The sequence below is a fragment of the Eretmochelys imbricata genome, chromosome 4 (assembly GCF_965152235.1).
Source record: "Eretmochelys imbricata isolate rEreImb1 chromosome 4, rEreImb1.hap1, whole genome shotgun sequence".
NCBI lineage: Eukaryota > Metazoa > Chordata > Testudines > Cheloniidae > Eretmochelys > Eretmochelys imbricata.
Genome location: NC_135575.1, coordinates 139,467,248 through 139,489,439, shown reverse-complemented (window position 1 = coordinate 139,489,439; position 22,192 = coordinate 139,467,248). Strand labels below are relative to the sequence as shown.

The window sequence follows — 22,192 nt, the reverse complement described above, 5'->3', positions numbered from 1 at the left end:
ATTTTTCCTAATGTCCAACCTAAACCTCCCTTGCTGCAATTTAAGCCCATTGCTTCTTGTCCTACCCTCAGAGGCTGAGAAGAACAATTCTTCTCCCTCCTCGTAACAACCTTTTATGTACTTGAAAACTGTTATCATGTCCCCTCTCAGTCTTCTCTTCTCCAAACTAAACACACACAATTTTTTCAGGCTTCCCTCACAGGTCAGGTTTTCTAGACTTGAATCATTTTTGTTGCTCTTTTCTGGACTCTCTCCAACTTGTCCACATCTTTCCTGAAATGTGGCACTCAGAACTGGACACAATACTCCACTTCAGGCCTAATCAGCACAGAGTAGAGTGGAAGAATTATTTCTTGTGTCTTGCTTACAATACTTCTGCTAATATATCCCAGAATGATGCTTGCTTTTTTTGCAACAGTGTTACATTGTTGACACATATTTAGCTTGTGATCCACTATGACCCCGAGATCCCTTTCCGCTGTACTCTTTCCTAGGCAGTCATTTCCCATTTTGTATGTGTGCAACTGATTGTTCTTTCCTAAGTGGCGTACTTTGCATTTATCCTTATTGAATTTCATCATATTTACTTCAGACCATTTCTCCAGATCATTTTGAATTTTAATCCTTTCCTCCAAAGCACTTGCAACCCCTCCCAGCTTGATCTCATCTGCAAACTTTATAAGTGTATTCTCTATGCCATTATCTAAATCACTGATGAAGATATTGAACAGAACCAGAACCGATCCCTGCGGAGAAACACAGGATGCTAGTAAAAAGATAATAGGAAATTAGATCAAATGTAGGTGGCATGAGATTAGTAGGGACTGAAGGCTCCTTATAACACCTTTTGTACAAAACCATTTTGCATACTGTTACAAAAATTACTAGTGAAGTGGGAATGGGGAGGAATAGATTTTGAAGAAAAAAACTGACACTTTTTTAAGACCACAGTCTGTGCATACAAAAAAACCTTTCAATAGCTTAAACTTTGAGGGAAGAAAACAGCAGGATTTGTGCAAAGTAAAAATTAAAGAGCTTATGCAAAGGAAGGGAAGGAGAGGGGAAGAAAAAGTTTCCTTGCAATTCATTTGGTTTTACAAAAGGTTAACAGTGGTTAGAATATCATTTCTCTTACAGTTTCAATTATAATGAAATATTAATGAGCCAGTAAGAGCCATTTTTCTCAACCTTTATCTGCTGACATTTTTGGAGCTTAAAATAAAAAGCTATTGTATGGAATAATAACCGTAAAGTTAACTAGCAAACTTGGACCTGATTTTCAAAGGTGTTAAGGGCCCTAACTCCAACTGATAGCAAAGGAAGCTGCAGGCATTCAGAATCACTGAACTTCAAGCTCCAGATCTTTTGAAGGAGAGGAACTTGGTTGTTAAATAAAAAAGGAAATTAAGTACCGGCCCAGAACAGAATTTAGTCCCAGCCAGCCCTAGGTAACACTAGTCTCTGGAGTATGGATGTTCTAGTGGATTACTGGCTTCCACCAACCTGTGACTTTGCTTGCCCTGTAGAGCTTTTGGGCTCTGCAGGTTTCCCTGTTGCTTCATAAGCTGAGTTGAGATTTGGAGTTGGGCAAAGTAATTGATTCCCCATCCTACTGGGATCTTTGAAATTACAGAGTTCTTGTCTCTTATTGCATCTCCTTGCCCTGCCTTGCACAGTTTAACACATGCATGGCGGTATGAGACTTGGAAACTTGATCAATGCAAAGTAATGCACATTGCATCCGATGAAGTGAGCTGTAGCTCACGAAAGCTCATGCTCAAATAAATTGGTTAGTCTCTAAGGTGCCACAAGTACTCCTTTTCTTTTTGCGAATACAGACTAACACAGCTGTTACTCTGAAACCTGTCATAATCCCAACTATACATATAAAATGATGGGATCTAAATTAGCTGTTACCACTGAAGACAGATCTTGGAGTCATTGTGGATAGTTCTCTGAAAATATCCACTTAATGTGCAGCAGCAATCAAAAATGCTAACATAATGTTGGGAATCACTAGGAAAGTGATCGATAATAAGACAAAAAATATCATACTGCCTCTATATAAATCCATGGTATGTCCACATCTTGAATACTGTGTGTAGATGTGGTCGCCCCATCTCAAAAAAGATACACTCTTCTGTACCTTTTCCAATTCCAATGTGACAAAACTGATTAGGAGTATGGAAGAGCTTCCAGATGAGAAGAGATTAATAAGACTGGGACTTTTCAGCTTGGAAAAAGAAATGACTAAAGGGGGTGAGATATGATAGCGGTCTAGAAAATCATGTCTGGTGTGGAGAAAGTAAATAAGGAAATGTTATTTACTCCTTCTCATAACTCAAGAACTAGGGGTCACCAAATGAAATTAATAGGCAGCAGTTTAAAACTAACAAAAGGAACCATTTCTTCACACAACACACAGTCAACCTGTGGAACTCTTTGCCAGAGGATGTTGTGAAGGCCAAGACTATAACAAGTATCAGAGGGGTAGCCATGTTAGTCTGTATCCACAAAAGACTATAACAGGATTAAAAAAAAAGAACTGGATAAGTTCATGGAGGATAAGTCCATCAATGGCTATCAGCCAGGATGGGCAGGGATGCAAAACCATGCTCTGAAGTGTCCCTAACCTCTGTTTTCAAGAAGCTGGGAATGGGCGACGGGATGGATCACTTGATGATTACTTGTTCAGTTCATTCCCTCTGAAGCACCTGGTATTGGCCACTGTCGGAAGAAAGAATATTGGGCTAGATGGACCACCAGTCTGACCCAGTATGGACATTCTTATGTAAAGAATGCATTGATGTGCCACACAGTATGGCTAATTTTTAAAAATTAGTTACATACATTAAAATCTATGCATAGGCTAAGCAAAGTATGAAACATTCGAACCAAGCCATTTTTAGCTGGACAGACCCTGAAAGAAGTTAGGCAATCAGTAAAATAGCGCTGTACTTCCGTATATAGAGTTCTAAAACCTAATATCCTAACACACGTGTGCATAAAATTAGATACAAAAATTGTTCATAACTTTGTTTAGGTACTGCTTAGTTTCTGCAAATAATACCTAAGGTCTGCCAATGTGCTTGGCAATATACAACTCAGAAAGCCTGTGTCACTTAAAACCTAACAAGATAAATACAGGATGTGCTGTAAAGCTCAAAGGAATATTCAACATTGATAACTTTTATAATCTGTGCTACAGTAGCGCCTAGAGGCCCCAGTCCAGCTGTTGTGCCACTGTACATGGCAGCGTACATACTCATAAAAGAGAATCCATGCCCTGAAGAGCTTATAGTCGAAATAGACAAGACAGGACAGGATGATAAACCGAAGCACAGAGCAGGCGAAACAGAGGAGAAATTATCTGACCAAGGTCACACAACAGGTCAGTGGCAGAGCTGGGAATAGACCCCAGTGTGGTCGATATGGCAATTTCCTGGATATCCTTGGGAGTCCATATTGAATTCAGTGTAAGTATCTTTTGGGTCCATTGTAAATGCAAAGTTTCAGAGTGGTAGCCGTGTTAGTATGCATCAGCAAAAAGAACGAGGAGTACTTGTGGCACCTTAGAGACTAACAAATTTATTTGGGCATAAGCTTTCGTGGGCTAAAACCCACTTCATCAGATGCATGTAGTGGAAAATACAGTAGGAAGACAAATATATATATATATATAAACACACACACACACACACACACACACACACACACACACACACACAGAACATGAAAAAAATGGGGGTTGCCCTACCAACTCTAACAAGATTAATCAATTAAGGTGGGCTATTATCAGCAGGAGAAAAAAAACTTTTGTAGTGATAATCAGGATCGCCTATTTCAAACAGTTGACAAGAAGGTGTGAGTAACAGTAGGGGGAAAATTAGCATAGGGAAATAGTTTTTAGTTTGTGTAATGACTCATCCACTCCCAGTCTTTATTCAAGCCTAATTTAATGGTGTCCAGTTTGCAAATTAATTCCAGTTCTGCGGTTTCTCGTTGGAGTCTGTTTTTGAAGTTATTTTGTTGAAGAAAGACCACTTTTGGGTCTGAAATTGAGTGACCAGGGAGGTTGAAGTGTTCTCCGACTGGTTTTTGAATGTTATAATTCTTGACGTCTGATTTGTGTCCATTTATTCTTTTGCGTAGAGACTGTCCGGTTTGGCCAATGTACATGGCAGAGGGGCATTGCTGGCACATGATGGCATATATCACAATGGTAGATGTGCAGGTGAACGAGCCTGTGATGGTGTGGCTGATGTGATTAGGTCCTATGATGGTGTCCCTTGAATAAATATGTGGACAGAGCTGGCAACGGGCTTTGTTGCAAGGATAGGTTCCTGGGTTAGTGTTTTTGTTGTGTGGTTGCTGGTGAGTATTTGCTTCAGGTTGGGGAGCTGTCTGTAAGCGAGGACTGGCCTGTCTCCCAAGATCTGTGAGAGTGAGGAATCGTCTTTCATGCCCCTCCACCCCCACGAACATGATACAGTTCTGTGGCGACCTAGAATCCTACTTTCAATGTCTCCGACTCAAGGAATATTTCCAACACCTCTGAACAGCATACTAACCCACAGAAACCTTCCTAACAACAATACAAAAAGAAGGATTCTGCGTGGACTCCTCCTGAAGGTCGAAATAACAGATGGGATTTCTACATAGAGTGCTTCCACCAATGTGCACGGGAAACAGGCCAGTCCTTGCTTATAGACAGCCCCCCAACCTGAAGCACTTCAACCTCCCTGGACAGTACTGAGAGAGCCATGTGGGAAGGCACCATTGGTAAGTCTGAAATAGATGGTGCTGATCTGGAGGCGGATGGTACTGGGGCTCTGACAGCGTTATGTTTCTCTGACGTGCTCTGCGGTCTCCCTGCTCCACTGGTACTGGAGGAAGAGAGTCTTCTGCCATGAAAGTACTGAGTTGAGAGACTGAGGCCTCCAACACCATAAACCTAGCAGGAGATCAGAACTTCTTGGGAGCTGGCTCCTTCCCCTGCTTTGGAACCTTCCCTAAGTCCTCAGAGATCTTCCCCCTTCTAGGCAAGACCTTAGCCAAAGGGACACAGTCTGAAGACAGATGAATGGCAGGCGGAGGGAAGGTGGAAAGTGTGTGGTCTGCTGACCTGACTCGGAAGGAGGTCGAAGGGAGTGCTCCATCAGCAGCAGCTTTAGTTTGGTCTTCCAGTTCATCTGAGCTCTAGATTTTAGAGCCAGGCAAAAGTTACAATTTTGGGAGATATGGGACTCTCCAACACAATGGGTACATTTAGAGTGTCTGTTGCTGATTGGGACAGCCGCCCAACAAGAGAAGCAGCTTTTGAAACCTGGTGAGCCGGGCATACCTAGCCAGACCAAATGAGTTCACCAGAAAAAAGTGGGGGAGGGAGTAAAAAAGGAGGGGCAGGGGAGAAAAAAATGAAACCTCTCACATCTAACTGATTTTATTCTAACAACTAACACTAACTAGAAACATTGAACTAAACTGCAAAACACACTGAGGCACACACAAGGCAGGCACGCTAGAGCTCCATCTCAGGCAGAGGTTGGAGAGAAGAAACTGAGGGCGATTTGCCCGTGCAGCCCTATATGCCCTGGGAGCGTGGCGCAAGTTGTATAGTGTGCAAGCACAGGTCGAACAGACACTACTAATAGAAAATCTCCAATCAAGGCACATGAGAGGCACATGAAGTGGAGCACCCTCAAGGACACTACTTGAAGAAGAACCCTCACTTACTTCAATGGGAACAAGATTTTACCCCATATCAACATGAATCAGACAGGAAGTAAACCATATACAGTAGATGCTTACTAGTAGGAAAATATCGGTGCCCTTTTTCTACGTTGCGCCTAAGCGACCGTTGCTGTTATGGGGAGTGTCAACAATTCACAGTAGGGAAAGTGTTCCCAGGGGAAATGTTGCTCACAAGCAGCGGTCACTCTTACAAGGTGTTGCTGTAAACAAGCATCCACTGTAAAGTGTCTATTTTAAGATGTAGTGCTACGAAAAAAGTTTGATATAGGAGCTGTGATAAGTGATCTTCATGAAATGCCAACTCAGTGCTCTTAGGTTTTATGACCTCTTCTGACACTGAATGTGTGTAAAAGCTCAGGCAAGATACCATTTCTTTATCTGTTTACTCATGAGTAAAACGTGTATAATCCTTATCTACTTCACAAAGGATTGTGAGGCTTTAATGTTCATAAGGCACTTTGAAATGTTTACTTGAAAGTAGTATATATATTATTGTCATGTTATGAAATATTAACAGTCCCTACAATTAGAAAGTCCAGCACATCAGTTTATGAAATCCTAAGGACCCAATTTTCATCACTTCTGGAGTCTTCCCATGTTCTTGTAAAGAACACCCTTTTGAAGAACGGAAGAAGAAACAGAATATTATTTTACTTCTGTTGTTTCCATTCTTATGGCATCACGAACCTGTTTCACACTGACGATAAGGGCTCACTTTATTCAGAGGATGGTGAGCGCTTGCACTGACGTGATCTAACTAAATTTCTCTAATTTAACCTTACCAAGAAAAAATATTTTAAATGTTAATAGTACTACTTTCAATTCACTAGACTTAAATGTTAGATAAAGATGATGGTTTAACTTTAATAAACTATAAATCAGTGTATTGATAAAAGGAGCTTTCTTAAAACAGTTGAAACATTTATCTGCCTAAAATGAAAAGTACCTGAAAAATGTCACAAAGAACTGTACCAGGTCCATAAAGTTGCTGTGCTGTGAGAAAGCAATCTGAAAAAGAAAAGCAAATGTTTTCCTGTTACTTCACTGGCAGGTAATTTATATCCAAAATTCATCATTACACTGCTGCTGGGATCAACAATTACTATGAAATACTGCTTCATTTTCTTCAAATGTACACCATGTTGATTTTTTAAAAACAAATATTAAGTAGTATTCTGACAAAGAAGAAACAGACCTCAGATTAAGGTTTGAAATGCTTCATCCAAATTTCTTTTTAAAAACAAAACAAATTCTTCAGCTCTTCCAGTTACAATCCAGGAATATATCACTTTGGTAAATGAGGCAAAAGAACATGGTAATCATCTTTGAAAAGCTCCAAATCCAAAATGATTACAATACTCACAAATAAGAAGCAGCATACAAGCTAAAGTAGAATATTTTGAATTACTGCAGACATATTGACCAATAAAGTACAATAAATACTAAAAAGTTCAAAAGCAAGCAGAATTGCTTGCCCTCATTGAAATAATACTCTTAAAGTAAGATCTTCTTGAATAAGTAACTTACACCAAGAGCAGCAAAAAGGCATGAAACACAGAAGATAATAGATACTGTAAAAACAACTATGGCATTCATTTTAACCCACTTTCCTGCAAGCCACTCAAACTGAAAAGAAAAGTGAAAAACAACCCAATTTTTTGGACAAAACACAGAAGGAAGAAAGGAACAGGAAATTGGGAGGTGGTTAGAGGCAAAAGGAGAGATTAGAGAGTCTGGTTATAAACAACAAAGCAAAGGGAAGGCAAGCCAACAGAAAGGCAACTTGTGATTGCTAATATTGCACAAATTCTTTCCAGGTACCTCCTATTTCCTCTGACTATCAATCCCAGCACCACAACAGGAAATTAACTCTTTCATGAACAATTGGAACTTTTTCCAACACTAAACGGAAACTGGCAGTTTATTCAGCAAAGCTTTTCATTTTTATAGAGTCTGTCTCAAAGCATCGTTTCTATTTTCCCATTAAATTATACATCATAACAATACTGGTATCAATTTTAACTTATTCCCACTGTTAGCTACAGGTTGAATACTATGAATACCAGAAAAATAACCAGTTGTTTATTATTTTTTCCAGAAACATAGTCTGTTGCCATATTTGCTTTAAATAACTGTATTATATTGCAACTGGTATAGTAGAAGGCCAGAACCATTTGTTTACAAATACACTGTAATCTCCTTTGGAGTGCATAATGGTATACTTTCTATTTTGCTGGAAAGCTTGTACCCAACAGCACTGAAAGCTGCAGACTATATGATCCCATTCTTTCAATCCTACTGCCTATGTATGACGGGAAGATTCGGCAAGCTGTATTTTTAATTTAATTTTAATGCAGTGCCCAACAGTCTACTTGAGTTTTCCAGTTAAAAAGGATAGCAAACATATTGTGGGCTCCACTTTACATTTTAAGCTCAGAGGGCTAAATCTATGTTTTCTTTAAAACAGATACCAAGATAGGAATAGTAATAATTTCAAACAAATCAAATAATTTCAAGCTCCTGATATATTATAGAAACAGGAATTGACAGTAACTAAGATACTTGTTATGTAGTGTTATGTTATGTAATATCTAAGATACTAATATGCAGTAGTCATATTGGTCCAGGATATTGGCGAAACAAGGTGGGTGAGGTCATATCTTTATTGGACCAACTTCTGTTGGTGAGATAGATAAACTTTCGAGTTTACACACAACTCTTCTTCTTCTTCTTCTGTGTAAGCTCAAATGCTGGTCTCTCTCACCAACAGAAGTTAGTCCAATAAAGATGTTACCTCAGCTACCTTGTCTGGCTAAGATACTGAAACATTAGCGGTAACGTCATACATTCACAATACAAACTATATTAATGAGATAATAGGACAAAACAGTAAATTTTTAAACTAAAAGCTTTTATAGAACAAGGAATCTAGAAGCAGAAAGAGAAACTGGACATGCAAACAATCCTCCTGAAAGAATCACTGTCAGGCTACTGCATGCTGGAAGTCAAAGACTATTGCAACTGAAATACAAGTAAACAAAATTAAACAAGTGGTAGGAACCTCTTTTAAATACAATGGAGGACAAATGACTGGGCCTAGACCTTCCTTTAAAACAGACCAAAGTGGTATTTATAGATTAAAAACAAGCTTCTGCCATTTCAGTGCAGGATGGATCCAAGAAAAAAACTGAGATGCTTATGTGCATTCCAGAGCTGTAAACCAGCTGTGATAACAGAATTGAGGTACTTCTCTCTAGGCCATGACTAGAAAAGGATGGCCAGAGACAGGAGTCTGAATAAGGGATTCAAGTGAAAATCAAAAAGATGGATAAGTTCTAGGTAACAGAGAAAAGTCAGCTTCCTCTGGTGCAATCAAAGTGACCTAGTACGTGTGGTTTCTTCATTGACTTGGCAGAGCTTATATTTTGGAAGGATGCAAGAGGGGAGTTTGCACCTTGTAAAAAGGGTAAAAAGTCTCAGGTGACTTCCATAATTTACTTCTCACACGTTGAAAACACCCTGTCCGGTTCACATTACCCCATCTGTAGCCTATCATCATCATAATTAGATACAACAACAACTAATAACTTTGCTCAAGTGCAGCCTAATTTCTTTGATACAGACTGTACTCAAGATTTAATTAATTTTAACTATATGGAAAGTTTGAAGTGTGTGTGTGTTATACTTTAATTAAACTCATTCAGGACAAACAAAAGTGATATGTTAAATTTTTTAATGGATTCAGTTTTTTATTAATGTTAATTCAAACTAATTAAAGGATCTACGTATAAATTGTTAGAAAATTCATTCTGTACTTTAAAAAAGTAAGTGCTGTACCTCTGGGGAGGATTCACTGTCTTTTCCCATGTGAAACAAAGAGGTTATATGTGCAAAATGGAACTCAGTCTTAACTATGGAGTCCTGACCATGGAGTCCTTCACAAACTAGTGTCCCTGTAGATGCCTAAAAATAATTTTGTATTAATAAATGGTTAAGAGCAATGGGACCAGACCGTTCAACATAGCACTACTAGTAGAATCTGTTTACATTTAGTGAGAAGATAGCTGAAAGAAAGCATACAAACTATTGCAATTTTTTGAAAACCCAGTTACTTGCAGTATCACATAAAACTGCTTTTCAGATACATGAAAACTGGATTTTAATGAGATATAAGCTAAAAATTAAAAAGAGTATACCTTTCATTTGATTACAGTAGGATCTTACAGTAAAATAAGATTAAAAGTGACATGTGGTTACCCCTACTGGTGAATTTCAGAAGACATTTGAAATAGCTTTGAATCATTAAGTGTACTTTGTGAGTGCACATAAGGAAAGGGCTTGGCTATGAAATACTTTCTAGGAAGGCAATTTTGAACTGAAATTTCAGTATTTAAGTAATAGCTGGAATTTCTAATCACTTTTGGAATCACTTTTAGTTTAACTGTCGTGGATCATTTTATAGATTTAGATTGATGCAATGTTTGACTGACAAATCAGCATTGCACGAGGATAAGGATCTTTAGTTGTGGGCTGGTATCACAATCAGCACCTCAGTTCTGGAGAGAATTAAAATAAGTTTAAAAAGAATAGAATAACTATGTCCAAATACTGATTTACTGAGATTGTTTTTCACTCCATCAGTTAAAATCTCTAAATTGAAATCTGTTCATTTAAACTTTGTAAACACTATTATAAACATATCTGTTTAGCTTATGTTTACATTCTTATTTAATTTTGAGTAATAAAAGCTATAAATAAAGCTCTTCTTCACGTGCTTGCTCATGACAATTCCAATCTTGCTGTGTGCACGCCCACGTGCACGGACGTTGGATGTTGGATGTTTTTTGACTTTGTGGTGTCTGTAGGGATGGCAGTGGCGCCTCTTGAGTGTTGTGCTCATGGGTCGGTGCCATGACCCTATGGATCAGGCGCCAGCGACCCTACGCCCTCAGTTCCTTCTTACCACCCATGGTTAGTCGGAGCACCTTTCCTTGCATTGCACGGGCTAGCCGTTTTCATCTTACTGACTTCGATCCTTAGGGCCTTGTAAATAGTTTGTTTATAGTAGTTAGTGTTAAGTAGTTGTTAAGTGCAGTTAGCAGTTAAGGTCCCAGTGGGGACTTTGCCCCAGGCCGGGTTTAAGCCCTGCTGGACTGTAACAGGCCTATGTCTGTAAGTGACCCCCATAGCAGCTGCCTCAAGTGCTTAGGGGAATCACATGTTGGAGATAAGAGCCAAATTTGTAAAACCTTTCAGCCCTGCATGCAGAAGGAGCAGGATATTCGATTCCGGGCTTGTCTCATGGAGTCCACCCTTTGTCCGGCTTCTGTGCCATCCCGCCAGGACTCGCTGAGTACTTCGGCGCGCTGTGCACGCCTGGCACCGTTCCCTGTCGGTGGTGTGCAAAAAAAAGGTCAGGAAGCATGGTTCCCTTGCACCAGGCAAGAAGGGCCCTGGGTCATCAGGCAAGGGACCTACTTCAGGCTGCCCGGCCACTCCGGAGCCATATGTCCATGCTTCCCTAGTCGGGGCCCTTCCAATTCCTGGGAGCAGCCTGGGACCTGAACCCCTGACGGCACCAACGCCTTCACAAGCTCCCCCGGCGCTGAGAGAGCAAAGGCCTCCACCCACACCACCGATGCAGCACGTGCCTCAGAAACCAGCAAAGGCTCCCCAAGAGGGCAAGCCAGCCACTAAGAAGAGCTCTCAGAGGGTAGTGGAGTGCCGCTGATCTCTCGAGAGGAAGGAGCACTCTCCACCTCCGCACCAAAGGTCGCCAGAGTTGCAGTCCAGACCCTCTGGGGCGCGCCCTTGGCCATCGGCACCGCGATCACAGTTCCACCATCTCGATGCAGATCGCCTAGATCGCCGTAATACCAACACCGTTCACCCTCCCGCAGGTCCCGGTCACCTGCCTCGTGGCAGTGCTCCCCATCGTGTCACCAGTCCCCTCGATACCAGCAACAATCCCCTCTCTGAGCACCGTTCTCCGACGGTGTCAGTCAGCAAACAAAGTCAGGTGTCGATGGCCCCACCATGGTCACTGGAAGGGGATTCCTCCAGCACGGAAGCTCTGTTCAGCCCCTCACCTAGCTGCACCAGCGCGAATGGGTACCCAAGGCCACGTGGACGTCCACAGTGCCGACTTGGCAGCATGGCCAGTGGCCAGCACAGTGGCCTTATTGGAGCGCGTGGAGAGTGTCGGTTATAGCGAATCCCCCTCCATGCCGCTCATTGGCTGCCGCCTTGGAGCAACAGCTGTAGGCACCAATGGCACCGGACCTGGTGCATGAGGCATGCTCGGAGGTCGAGAGAGAGGAAACTGTGCCCACCCTTAAGCCTCCCCTGTGATGGAAGATGCCCTGGGGCCTCCCCTGGCGGTGCAATCATCATCCCCGGATGAGGCGGTTGCGGGACCCTCAAAAGCAAGCTCGCTGGACAATTTTAAAGAACATCAGGCCCTGCTTTGTCGGGCAGCCAAGAATTTGGGCCTGGGAGTGGAGGACATGGTTGAGCAGGCAAACCCCTTGTTTAAATGTCCTGTCAGCCTCTACCCCGGCCCATGTTGCACTACTAGTGCATGACCGTGTCCTCAAGATTGCCAAGACCATCTGGCAAACCCCCTCATCCATCCCTCCCACCTCAAAAAGGGACGAAAAGAAATACTTTGTCCTGCCAAAGGGTTTGAATACCTTACACCCACCCTCCCCCAGGCTCGCTGGTGGTCTCTGGGGCCAATGAAAAAGAAACAAGGCCGTACCAGCTCGACCCCAAAAATAAAGAGGTCAAAAGATTGGACCTGTTTGGAAGAAAAATTTATTCAACTGCCAGCCTGCACTAGTGGCAAACCATCAGGCCCTCCTAGGGAGATACAACTGTCAGTTATGGGTCTCCCTCCGTAAATTCAAGGAGTCCCTCCCTCAGGGCTTGGCCCAGGAATTTGGCACCCTCATAGAGGAGGGCACCATGGCAGCTCGGTGCTCCCTCCAGATAGTGTGGGACATGGCTGACTCCGTGGCTAGGGTGATAGCGTCAGCAGTGGTTATGAAGCGCAGCTTCTGGCTTCAGACCACTGGCCTCTTCCCTTGCTCATTGGGCATGTGTTCACCGCAGCCTGCAAGAAAACAGTTCCAGCCACCCTCACCGCCTAGGCCTTGGCGGTCTCGCCCAAGGTCTGCAAGGAGAAGGGACAGAGAGGTTAGTTTCAGCCGCCGTCGTCCTTCCTCCTCCCACTCACCTGTGCAGCCTGCACCGGCAAATCACCTCAGGGGCCACAAGCACTCATTTTGAGGGTGCGGTCAAGAGCGACATCCCAGTCACCTTCCAGGATCTACCCCACTCTCTTTCCTCAACCGTCTTTTTTTCGGCCTGGTTCCGAGTCACCTTGGACTGTTGGGTGCTGGACATAGTGTCTCAAGGTTGCACCTTGCACTTTTTGGGCACCCCTTCCTTCCGTCCCTCTTCAGGGTCTCTTCTCACGAGCAATACCTTGTTCAAGAGGTCGAGAACCACCTGCGCATGGGGGCAGTGGAGGAGGTCCCTTGGGACATGACGGGGAAAGGAATGTACTCCCATTATTTCCTAATCCCGAAAGCAAAAGAGGGCCTCAGACCCATTTTGGACCTGCGATGCCTCAACTAGTCTCTCAAGAAGTTGAAGTTTCACATGGTCTCCCTGGCCTCCATCATCCTCTCCCTGGATCAGCGAGACTGGTATGCTGCCCTCCATTTGTAGGATGCCTATTTCCATATTCCAAGGCCACAGATGTTTCCTCCGTTTCATAGTGGGTGAACGCCATTTCCAATTTACTGCACTCCCCCCTTTGGCCTCTTATCGGTTCCAAGTGTCTTCACAAAATGTATGGCACCAGTGGCCACTTACCTACGACATTGAGGGGTCCAGATCTTCCCATATCTCGATGACTGGGACTCATCAAGGGCAGGTCTCGGGATCAAGTGCAGAGAAGCCTCGATCTGGTGCATTCTATGTGTTGTGACCTGGCCTGTTAATAAACAAGAAAAAATCTACCTTAAGGGCAGTCCAACACAGAGCTCATTGGAGCGGCTCTCGACTCCACATGAGCTAGAGCCTTCCTTCCAGAGACGCAGTTTCAGACAACATTGGACCTGATCTCCCATGTGAAGAACCACTTGCTCACCATGGCTCACATCTGCCTGCAGTTGCTGGGCCAATGGCCGCCTGTACATACATGGTCAGTCATGCCTGGCTCCACCTCCGGCCTCTGCAAGCGTGGCTGGTGTCGGTTTACACCCCCAGCCATGTAGACTGTGTAGTCAGGGTGCCAGATCACATTCTGTCATCCCTCAAGTGGTGGTTAAACCCTGGGTCGGTGTTGGAGGATGTTCCCTTTGCGGTCCTGTCTCTGTTGCTGACCCTGGTCTCAGATGCTTCGGACCTGGGCTGGGGAGCACCTGGGCGAGCTCAGCACTCAAGGCCACAGACTGCGGGATGATCTGGCCCTTCACATCAATGTTAGGGAGCTAAGGACGGTTCGCCTGGCCTGCCAGGCTTTCTTGTCCCACCCGAGGGGCAAGGTGGTGCAGGTCCTCACGGACATACTGCCGCCATGTATTACATCAACAGGCAGGGTGAAGCCAGGTTGTCAGCCCTTTGCCAAGAAGCTCTCGGCCTTTGGGACCGCTGTGTGTGGCGTGCCATTCATCTGAGAGCCACGCACCTGCCTGGGACCAAAAATGTGCTAGCAGTTTGCCTCAGCAGGACCTTCTCGTCTCGCCACGAGCGGTCGCTCCATCTGGAGGCAGCCACTATGATCTTCCAAAAGTGGGGAACTCCCCAGGGGGACTTGTTTGTATCCTGCCAAAACAGGACATGCCATGTTGTTCTGTTCACTCCAGGGGATGGACAGGGATTCCTTGTCAGTTGCTTTCCTGCTCCCGTGGTCAGGGGCCCTGATGGACGCCTTCCTGCCGGTGCCGTTGATCCACAGAGAACTCATGACAATCAAACAGAACAGGGCGAAGGTTGTCCTGATAGCCCACAAGTGGCCTCACCAGCACTGGTTCAGCACGCTGTTGGACCTTTCGGTAGCCAGTCTCTGGCCGGACCTGCTGTCCCAGGACCACGGCAATCTCCTGCATCCGAGCCTGGAGGTATTGCACTTGACAGCATGGCTACTGCATGGCTGAATGAGGAAGAGAGGGAATGCTTGATCTGGGTACAACAGGTCTTGCTGGGTAGCAGAAAGCCCTCCACTAGAGTGACTTACCTGGTGAAGTGGAAAAGATTTACGTGCTGGGCTTTGGATCGGCACATCCTGGCAGAGCAGGCCTCGCTGCAGGTTATCCTGGATTATCTTCTGCACCTCAAACTTCAGGGTTTGTCCCTGTCATCGATCAGGGTATACTTGGCCGCTATTTCAGCTTTCCACCCCCATTCTAAGGCAGGTCTGTTTTCGCTCATGACATTCTGTCCTGGTTCTTGAAAGGTCTGGAGTGTCTTTACCCTCATGTCTGGGACCCTGTCCCACCCTGGGATTTGAATCTCGTGCTGTCCAGGCTCATGGGGCCTCCCTTCGAACCTTTGGCTTCCTGCTCTCTTCAGCTTCTCTGCTGGAAAGTTGTGTTCCTGGTGGCAGTTACATCCACCTGCAGAGTTTCTAAGATCAGGGCACTTATGTCTGAACCACCCTATAGGGTGTTCTACAAAGATACGGTCCAGTTGTGGCTGCATTCGGCATTCCTGGGCAAGGTAGTTTCCCAGTTTCATACCAGCCAGGCATTTTCTTACCAGTCTTATTTCTGAAGACCCATAAATCCGAAGAGGAGTGCAGGTTATATGCCCTGGATGTCCGGAGGACGCTGGCCTTCTATATCGACAGGACATGGCAGTTCCGTAAATCAACACAGCTGTTTGTTGCGGTGACAGACAGGATGAAAGGTTGCCCAGTGTCTGCTCAAAAGGTTTTGTCCTGGATCGCAGCCTGCATCCGATACTGCTACGCGCTTGCGAGCGTACCTCACCTGGCGACAGTCAAAACGCACTTGACTAGAGCGCAAGCATCACCTGTGGCCTTCTTGGCTTAGGTGCCGATTCAAGAGATCTGTAGAGCTGCCACCTGGTTGTCTGCCCACATGTTTATGTCCCGTTATGCGCTTACCCAGGAGGCCCGGGATGATGCTGGCTTCGGCAGGCCAGTGTTGCAAGCTGCAAGACCGTAAACCGTGAGCCCACCTCCACTGGCACTGCTTGTGAGTCACCTAGATTGGAAGCAACATGAGCAAGCACTCGAAGAAGAAAAACGGTCACCTGCCTTTCGTAACTTGTTCTTCGAGAGGTGTTGCTCGCGTCCATTCCATTATCCACCCTCCTGCCCATCTGTCAGAGTTACTGGCAAGAAGGAACTGAGAGGGCGTAGGGTCGGGGATGCCTGATACACCAGCGCATAAGCGCGGTACTCAAAGAGGCACCACTGCCGATGCTACGGATACCCCAAAGGCAAAAATCTCCGATAACCACGCATATGGGTGCACGCACACGTGGATCGGAACAGACGTGAGCAACACACTCAAAGAGCAACGTTTGCAAAAGGTAGGTAACCGTTTTTTATAAATTCATCAAAAATGCTTGAGTCTGCACGTCAATTAAGCAGCATAAAGTTCAATACATTCATGAAAAATACGGGAAGAGTAACTGATTCATTAAGATTACTTAAATGTGTGACTCATATTGTACTTAATATTCTGGCACACATATTATGAAAACAACTACACACAAATTGGAACAATATAATTCCTGTAGGATGTTATAAATTAATTATCCCTAACTGCCATTACAGGCAAAATGGAAAGAGTATAATTACGAAAGAATAAATTACGTACATTAATTGTAATTCTATAAGAACTGTAATAGGCTGCTAGCATTTCATTTAATATAATGTATTAATAGTTTTATATTTCTGAAAGATATTTAACTTTTTAAAAGATATTTAACTATTTCAATTTTCGTATAAGAATATGCAGCATTTTTGATGTCTTGAAGCCCAACTCAGCCTTCCCATACATTCATTCACAACATATGAATCCTGCTGCCGTTCCCACCTTGTCTTCCACTAGGAACATGCCAAACTATGGACATGCCAAATTTAGGTTTTTGCCCATACCCAGCAATTTTTAAAGCATAGGCAATTTGCACCATTAGAGCCCTTCTATTCACAGTCCTCTCAGATTCCGGCTGACAACAAAAAGTGAAGCTAGCAATGATATTTCGAACAGGAGGCCCTCTTTAAGTACTATCTAAAAAGGGAAAGTACAGCTCAGTTAACATATGCAAAAGCGTAAAATGAACTGGAGAACACATGCTAACAGGAAACAGGGTACTGAAGTTTTGAATTCACTGAAAATTCAAAAGATTTATTTAAACAAGCAAGAAAGCTTGTCCTGTCAGAAACAGTAACATAATAACTGTGAGAACACTACATACTATATATTTTCTAAGTCTACGGGACAACACAGTATTTTGAAAAGGGTAGTAGTCCGAGCAGAGATTCAGGCTACCTTAATTTATATTTAAACAAAACCTGAGTGCCAAAACAAATCAATGAAAAATGATAGAACAGAAGGCTGATAAGATTGGCAGGGTTTCCAAGTCTCAGGGTTTTCAAACAGATAAAACAAGCATCCAAACAGCAAATAAGCTGCATGTGGCATTTACGTACATCTCTGTTTATTTCCTCCCCCATAGCTTGATTTTCTGCCATTTTTATGAGGCATGAATTCAGTTTGACTTTGGAGAGTGCAAACAGTAACATGAAGCCATGGCCAGAATTCTAAGTGCCTGCATTTCTGTCAGCTTATCACCTGAACATTTTTAAATATTCTTCAGTTATTTAAAGTATTAATTTTGGCCCTTTACAGCTTTTGGTAGGGAAAGCAGGTAACTGTGTTCTTCCTCTCAAGATGCTATGACTGTTACTTGTTGCAATGCTTCTTAAAACAGTTAAAACCTGTGTCTTTTGCCCAAATGTGTGCTTTAAAAGTATAACACATTCACAGTATACTGTCAACAACTGATAGCAAATAGGGAACAGGAAAAAATCTTTCTTGATAATTGCGTCAAGATCTTCTTTACTGAAACAGATGTAGAGGATAGAAAATAGCACCAAAAAGTGAGTGTATCTGAATAAAAGGGTATGTCTACAGAGCAAAGAAAAACTTGCAACTGGCCCGTGCCAGCCAACTTGGGCTCAACAGAAATCACGTGCAGAAGGCGAGGCTCCAGCCCGAGCCTGGAAGCCTACACTGCAATGAACCAGCCTTGCAGCTTGATCCCGCAAGCCCAAGTCAGCGGTCACAGCCAGTCACGGGTTCTTTGCTGAGCTGATGTACCCTGAGGCCAAACTTCCAGTTGAACCTTCTGAGGAAGGTTTGTGCTCTCCTCTAAAGATCAGAGTTCTGACTTGCCAATCTGTAATGTTTACATTTCCCAGTATGCAGAAACTGCAGAAACATTAGCTGTGTGTTCTTCTGGCCATACTACTAGGAGGCTCATCTCTTGGTTCTTTTTCATTCTGGTTCCTCCTTACAGACTTAGACAACCATGACTGCTCAGAACCATTGCCTTGTATACACATGATTTCTGGCACTGTGGCCCAGAATTTTTGGTCAGCATTTCCCAGTATTGGAGATTCAGAATGCATCGCCTGACCTGATCCGATAGTTAGGACTCTAGCCTGGGACTATGGGGAGACAGGTCTAATTCCCTGCTCTGCCACAGACTTCCTGTGTGACCCTGGGCAAGCCACTTAGACTATGTACCTCAATCCCCATGTAAAAAAAAAAGGGGAATTCCTTACCTCCCAGGGGTGCTGTGAGGATAAATAATACATTAAGGATTGTGAGGCAATAAGATGTTAGGGTGACAGTGGCTGTGTGAGTCCTTTGATTAATTCTTGGTTTTAATCATCACGTGAAGCAGCACCAGATAACTCTGGAAACTTCAAATTCAGCTTTCTGCAAGACAGCAAAAATGACTGGGGTGTTCTCATGCTAAAGTGAGTTCACAGACTACTTCAATGATCACTACCATGAATTCCCGGTCCTGGAATCAGTCATATTATACGTGCACAGAGCTATTCCTCTTGTAATGGCTTGAACCATATACCTTGGATGAAGACTGATAAACCAATATCTTGTACAACTGAGCTCCTACATATACTAATGTGAAGGTAAGTAGACACTACAGAGACTATATTGGCATAGCGATGTTATAGACACAGCCTACACTGATGTAGGGGATTTTTCCATCTTTTTCCACCTGCGTAGGAACATTGTCTCCCCAAAGTTAGTTAAGTCAATGGGTTCTTCCATCAACAGAGGGTACATCTACACTGCAAAACACAATCACCCTCATGGCAGCAAGTCTCAGCTCCCAGGTCAACTGACTTGGGCTTGCGTTACGAGGCTAAATACAGCAGTGTAGATATTCCCACTTGGGCTGGAACTCAAGCTCTACACTGCTATTTTTAGTCCCGGAGGGTGAGCCCAAGTCAGTTGACCTGGGCTCACAAATTTGCTGCTGCAGGTTTTTTTGGGGGTTGTTTTTGTTTCCAGTGTAGAAATACTTGCAGCTGCATCTGCACTAGGGATTAGGTTGACCTAGTTACAGACATGCCAAACCCGAGAAAATACGCAGAAACTGGGCTTGTTTTTGACTTAATTGGTTTGTGAGTTGCTTGTTGGCTAGTGTTTGCCTTGTAGCTTGTTGCTTGTTTGGGTTGCAGCTTGTGGCTTTTTTTTTTTTTTTTTTTGATCAGCTCCCGGCAAGCAAGGGCAAGGTGGGGCAAGCAGGGAGAGAGTCAGGGGTGCACAGCGGGCCCACCACAGTCACTGAACGCTCGGAGGATCTATTCACATAGAGTGTTGGGGTTCTTGGGGACTGGCTTGTTTTGTCCTTGTTTTGAAATGGGATTAGCTTGATTTTTGGCTTATTGTGAAAGTCAGGGTGCTTATTTGTGGCATGAAAGTTGGCAACTGTGCCTAGCTATGTCAGTCCGAGGCATGAATTTCACATCCCTGACCAAAATAACTAGGTCGACCTAAATTTTGAGCGCAGACAAAGCCAGAGTCCAAATTCATGTGCTTTACTCACTGTTGACCAAGCCATCTTGTGCCTGAAAACAACACTTCCTAGAAAGGGCAGCTCTAGCCAGTGGCTCCCAACTGACTCTTACTAGCCAGATGACCCTCCTCTCTCAGTGGCCAGCACCTCGGAAAAGGCCCTAAATGCAATGGTCAGTCTCAACAGCAGAGCTTGATGTTGATCATGCTATCCCATGTTTGCAAAGCATAGGGAAGAAGCGACACAACAGGACTGATAGGCTGGTTAAGTGTGCTGCAGCTCCAAAAAAGCAAACCCCTCAAACACTGCCTTAATGGTCAAATCAACACTAGTTCTAGCAGTCCAATGAAAAGAGTCAATTCCAGAGTTGCTGTCTTCATCCAGATTCTGTGACCAGTATCTGACTTTAAATCTAAGAAATGTTAATACGACTGCTTCATCTTGTTGCAACTGTTGAGCAGGTACACAGGGCTAGGCTGAAGTCAAGACTCTAACTGCATATGATCTTTACATTAAATACTAACATTTTTAATGGAACTAAGAAGGAAATAGGAAGGCCATGCACTATACAGAGCACACTTGTAATGTGCTCAATAATAAATTATTTATTATTTGATTACCATAGTACCCAAGAACTCTAGACATGGCTCTCATTGTGCTAGGTGCTGTACAGACACAGAGCAAGACAGCTTACAATGTAAATTTCAGACTTGCGATAACAGATGGAGACAAGGAAGTACAGGGGAATACAAGGAAACAAGACAATATTGGTCAGTATGATAAGCAGTGGTCTCAGCACACCAGGAGCCTAATTGTTGTCAAGCTTTTTGTAGGTATCACCGAAAGAAAAAGTTTGAAGGAGGGATTTCAAGTAGACTAATGAGTTAGTTTTGTGGATATGAGGAGCAGCCTGGGATGTTATTGAGTCTGTATATGGGGGTTGCAGGGTGGAAGTTATTTAATCATCTCGGAAAGTTGACAAATCTGAATAGTGCAATCAGAAAGGGTATCAGATGAATAGTTGCAACACTGATTTATCTAAAATGAAAAGGAGTACTTGTGGCAGTTTAGAGACTAACAAATTTATTTGAGCATAAGCTTTCGTGAGCTACAGCTCACTTCATCGGATACATCCATATAGAATGCAGCTTTATAATTTTGTAGACAAGTAGCTTACACCAAACCAAGAGTTTCCCCACAATAATACTTCTCACTAAGAATAAATGGTCAAAATAAAGCTTTCATTAAAATTGGATTTTCTGACCTATTGTTGAGGGCTATGCTGTTGAAAAATGGCATCACTTGTTACATCAGTGTGGGAGACCAATGCAAGAGGATTGATTTATTTCCTGCTTGCCTTACCTTACTAGCCGAGCCCCACAACTTTATGGCGCAAATGTATTTGCACTATATTTTACAAGAACCAGCTTACTTCTGATGTTCAGTTGAGATGAAAATTGATTTATATTTTACCACTGGGCTGCCTTACTGCAGTAATCACAAATTGTCACTTTTCAGTTAACTGGCTGCAGTCAGCAGTTGGCTCAGAAATGCCATTTATATACACTCTTGTCTCTCCATGTGAGCTTTCAGATTGCTGTGCAGAGCAAAAAGTGGGAATAGTTTTCTTTAAATTACGAAGAGTACTTAAGATCTAGTCCCCCCATTTCTGTATGTCAAAGAACTACCACACAAATCTATCAGACTGGCAGGGTCCACTCAATAGATAGCCAGGTGCAGAATAGTGATGCACATCTAGATGGAAGTGCACAAGCAAGCAATGTCATGCAAAGGCTCATAATTGGTAGAGCAATCTTAATTCAGGTCCCTGAGGTATACACACGATAGAACACTGCCAAACATCATATTAAAAATGTGTGGCTCAGCAAGAGAGAGAAACCAGCTCTTCTCACAGCCTTTTGCCTTATTCACTTTCCAGCCTGCCGGCACACTGAATGAGACAAGATTCTTGTAGAGCAAGGGTCTCAAACACGCAGCCCGCGGGGCTATTTCCTGTGGCCCGCCAGCTCCCTGTGGCACCCCTGCCCCCCACAGCATTTACCTAGAGCAGCTCCGACCCGGCGCGCACCGGGGGCAGGGCAGGCTCCCTGCCTGCCTGCCTGCCCTGCTCCCGCATCGCCCCAGGAAGCGGCCAGGACCTGTGGGAGGGAGGGCACAGGGGTCTGTGTTTTGCCCTAGCTGCTCCTCTAGGTACCTGCCCCGAGCAGCCAGGGCAAAACACAGACCCCTGTGCCCCCGCCCCCGCAGGTCCCAGCTGCTTCCTGGAGCGGTGCGGGGGCAGGGCAGGCAGGCAGGGAGCCTGCCCTGCCCCCAGTGCGTG

The 22,192-nt window shown here is 43.9% G+C and overlaps 1 protein-coding gene across 2 annotated transcripts in view; it reads right to left on the bottom strand.

Annotated features, from left to right (window-relative positions):
* Positions 1–22,192, bottom strand: part of ATRN (attractin) — a 268,648-nt gene that overhangs the window by 72,379 nt on the left and 174,077 nt on the right. For both annotated transcript variants that reach the window (XR_013346039.1, XM_077816039.1), the window contains exon 25: positions 6,701–6,762. Coding sequence is in view for 1 of the 2 variants with exons in the window: in XM_077816039.1 (XP_077672165.1) it covers positions 6,701–6,762 (62 nt within the window). In the remaining variant the exon portion in view is untranslated. The remainder of the gene's footprint in view (positions 1–6,700; positions 6,763–22,192) is intronic.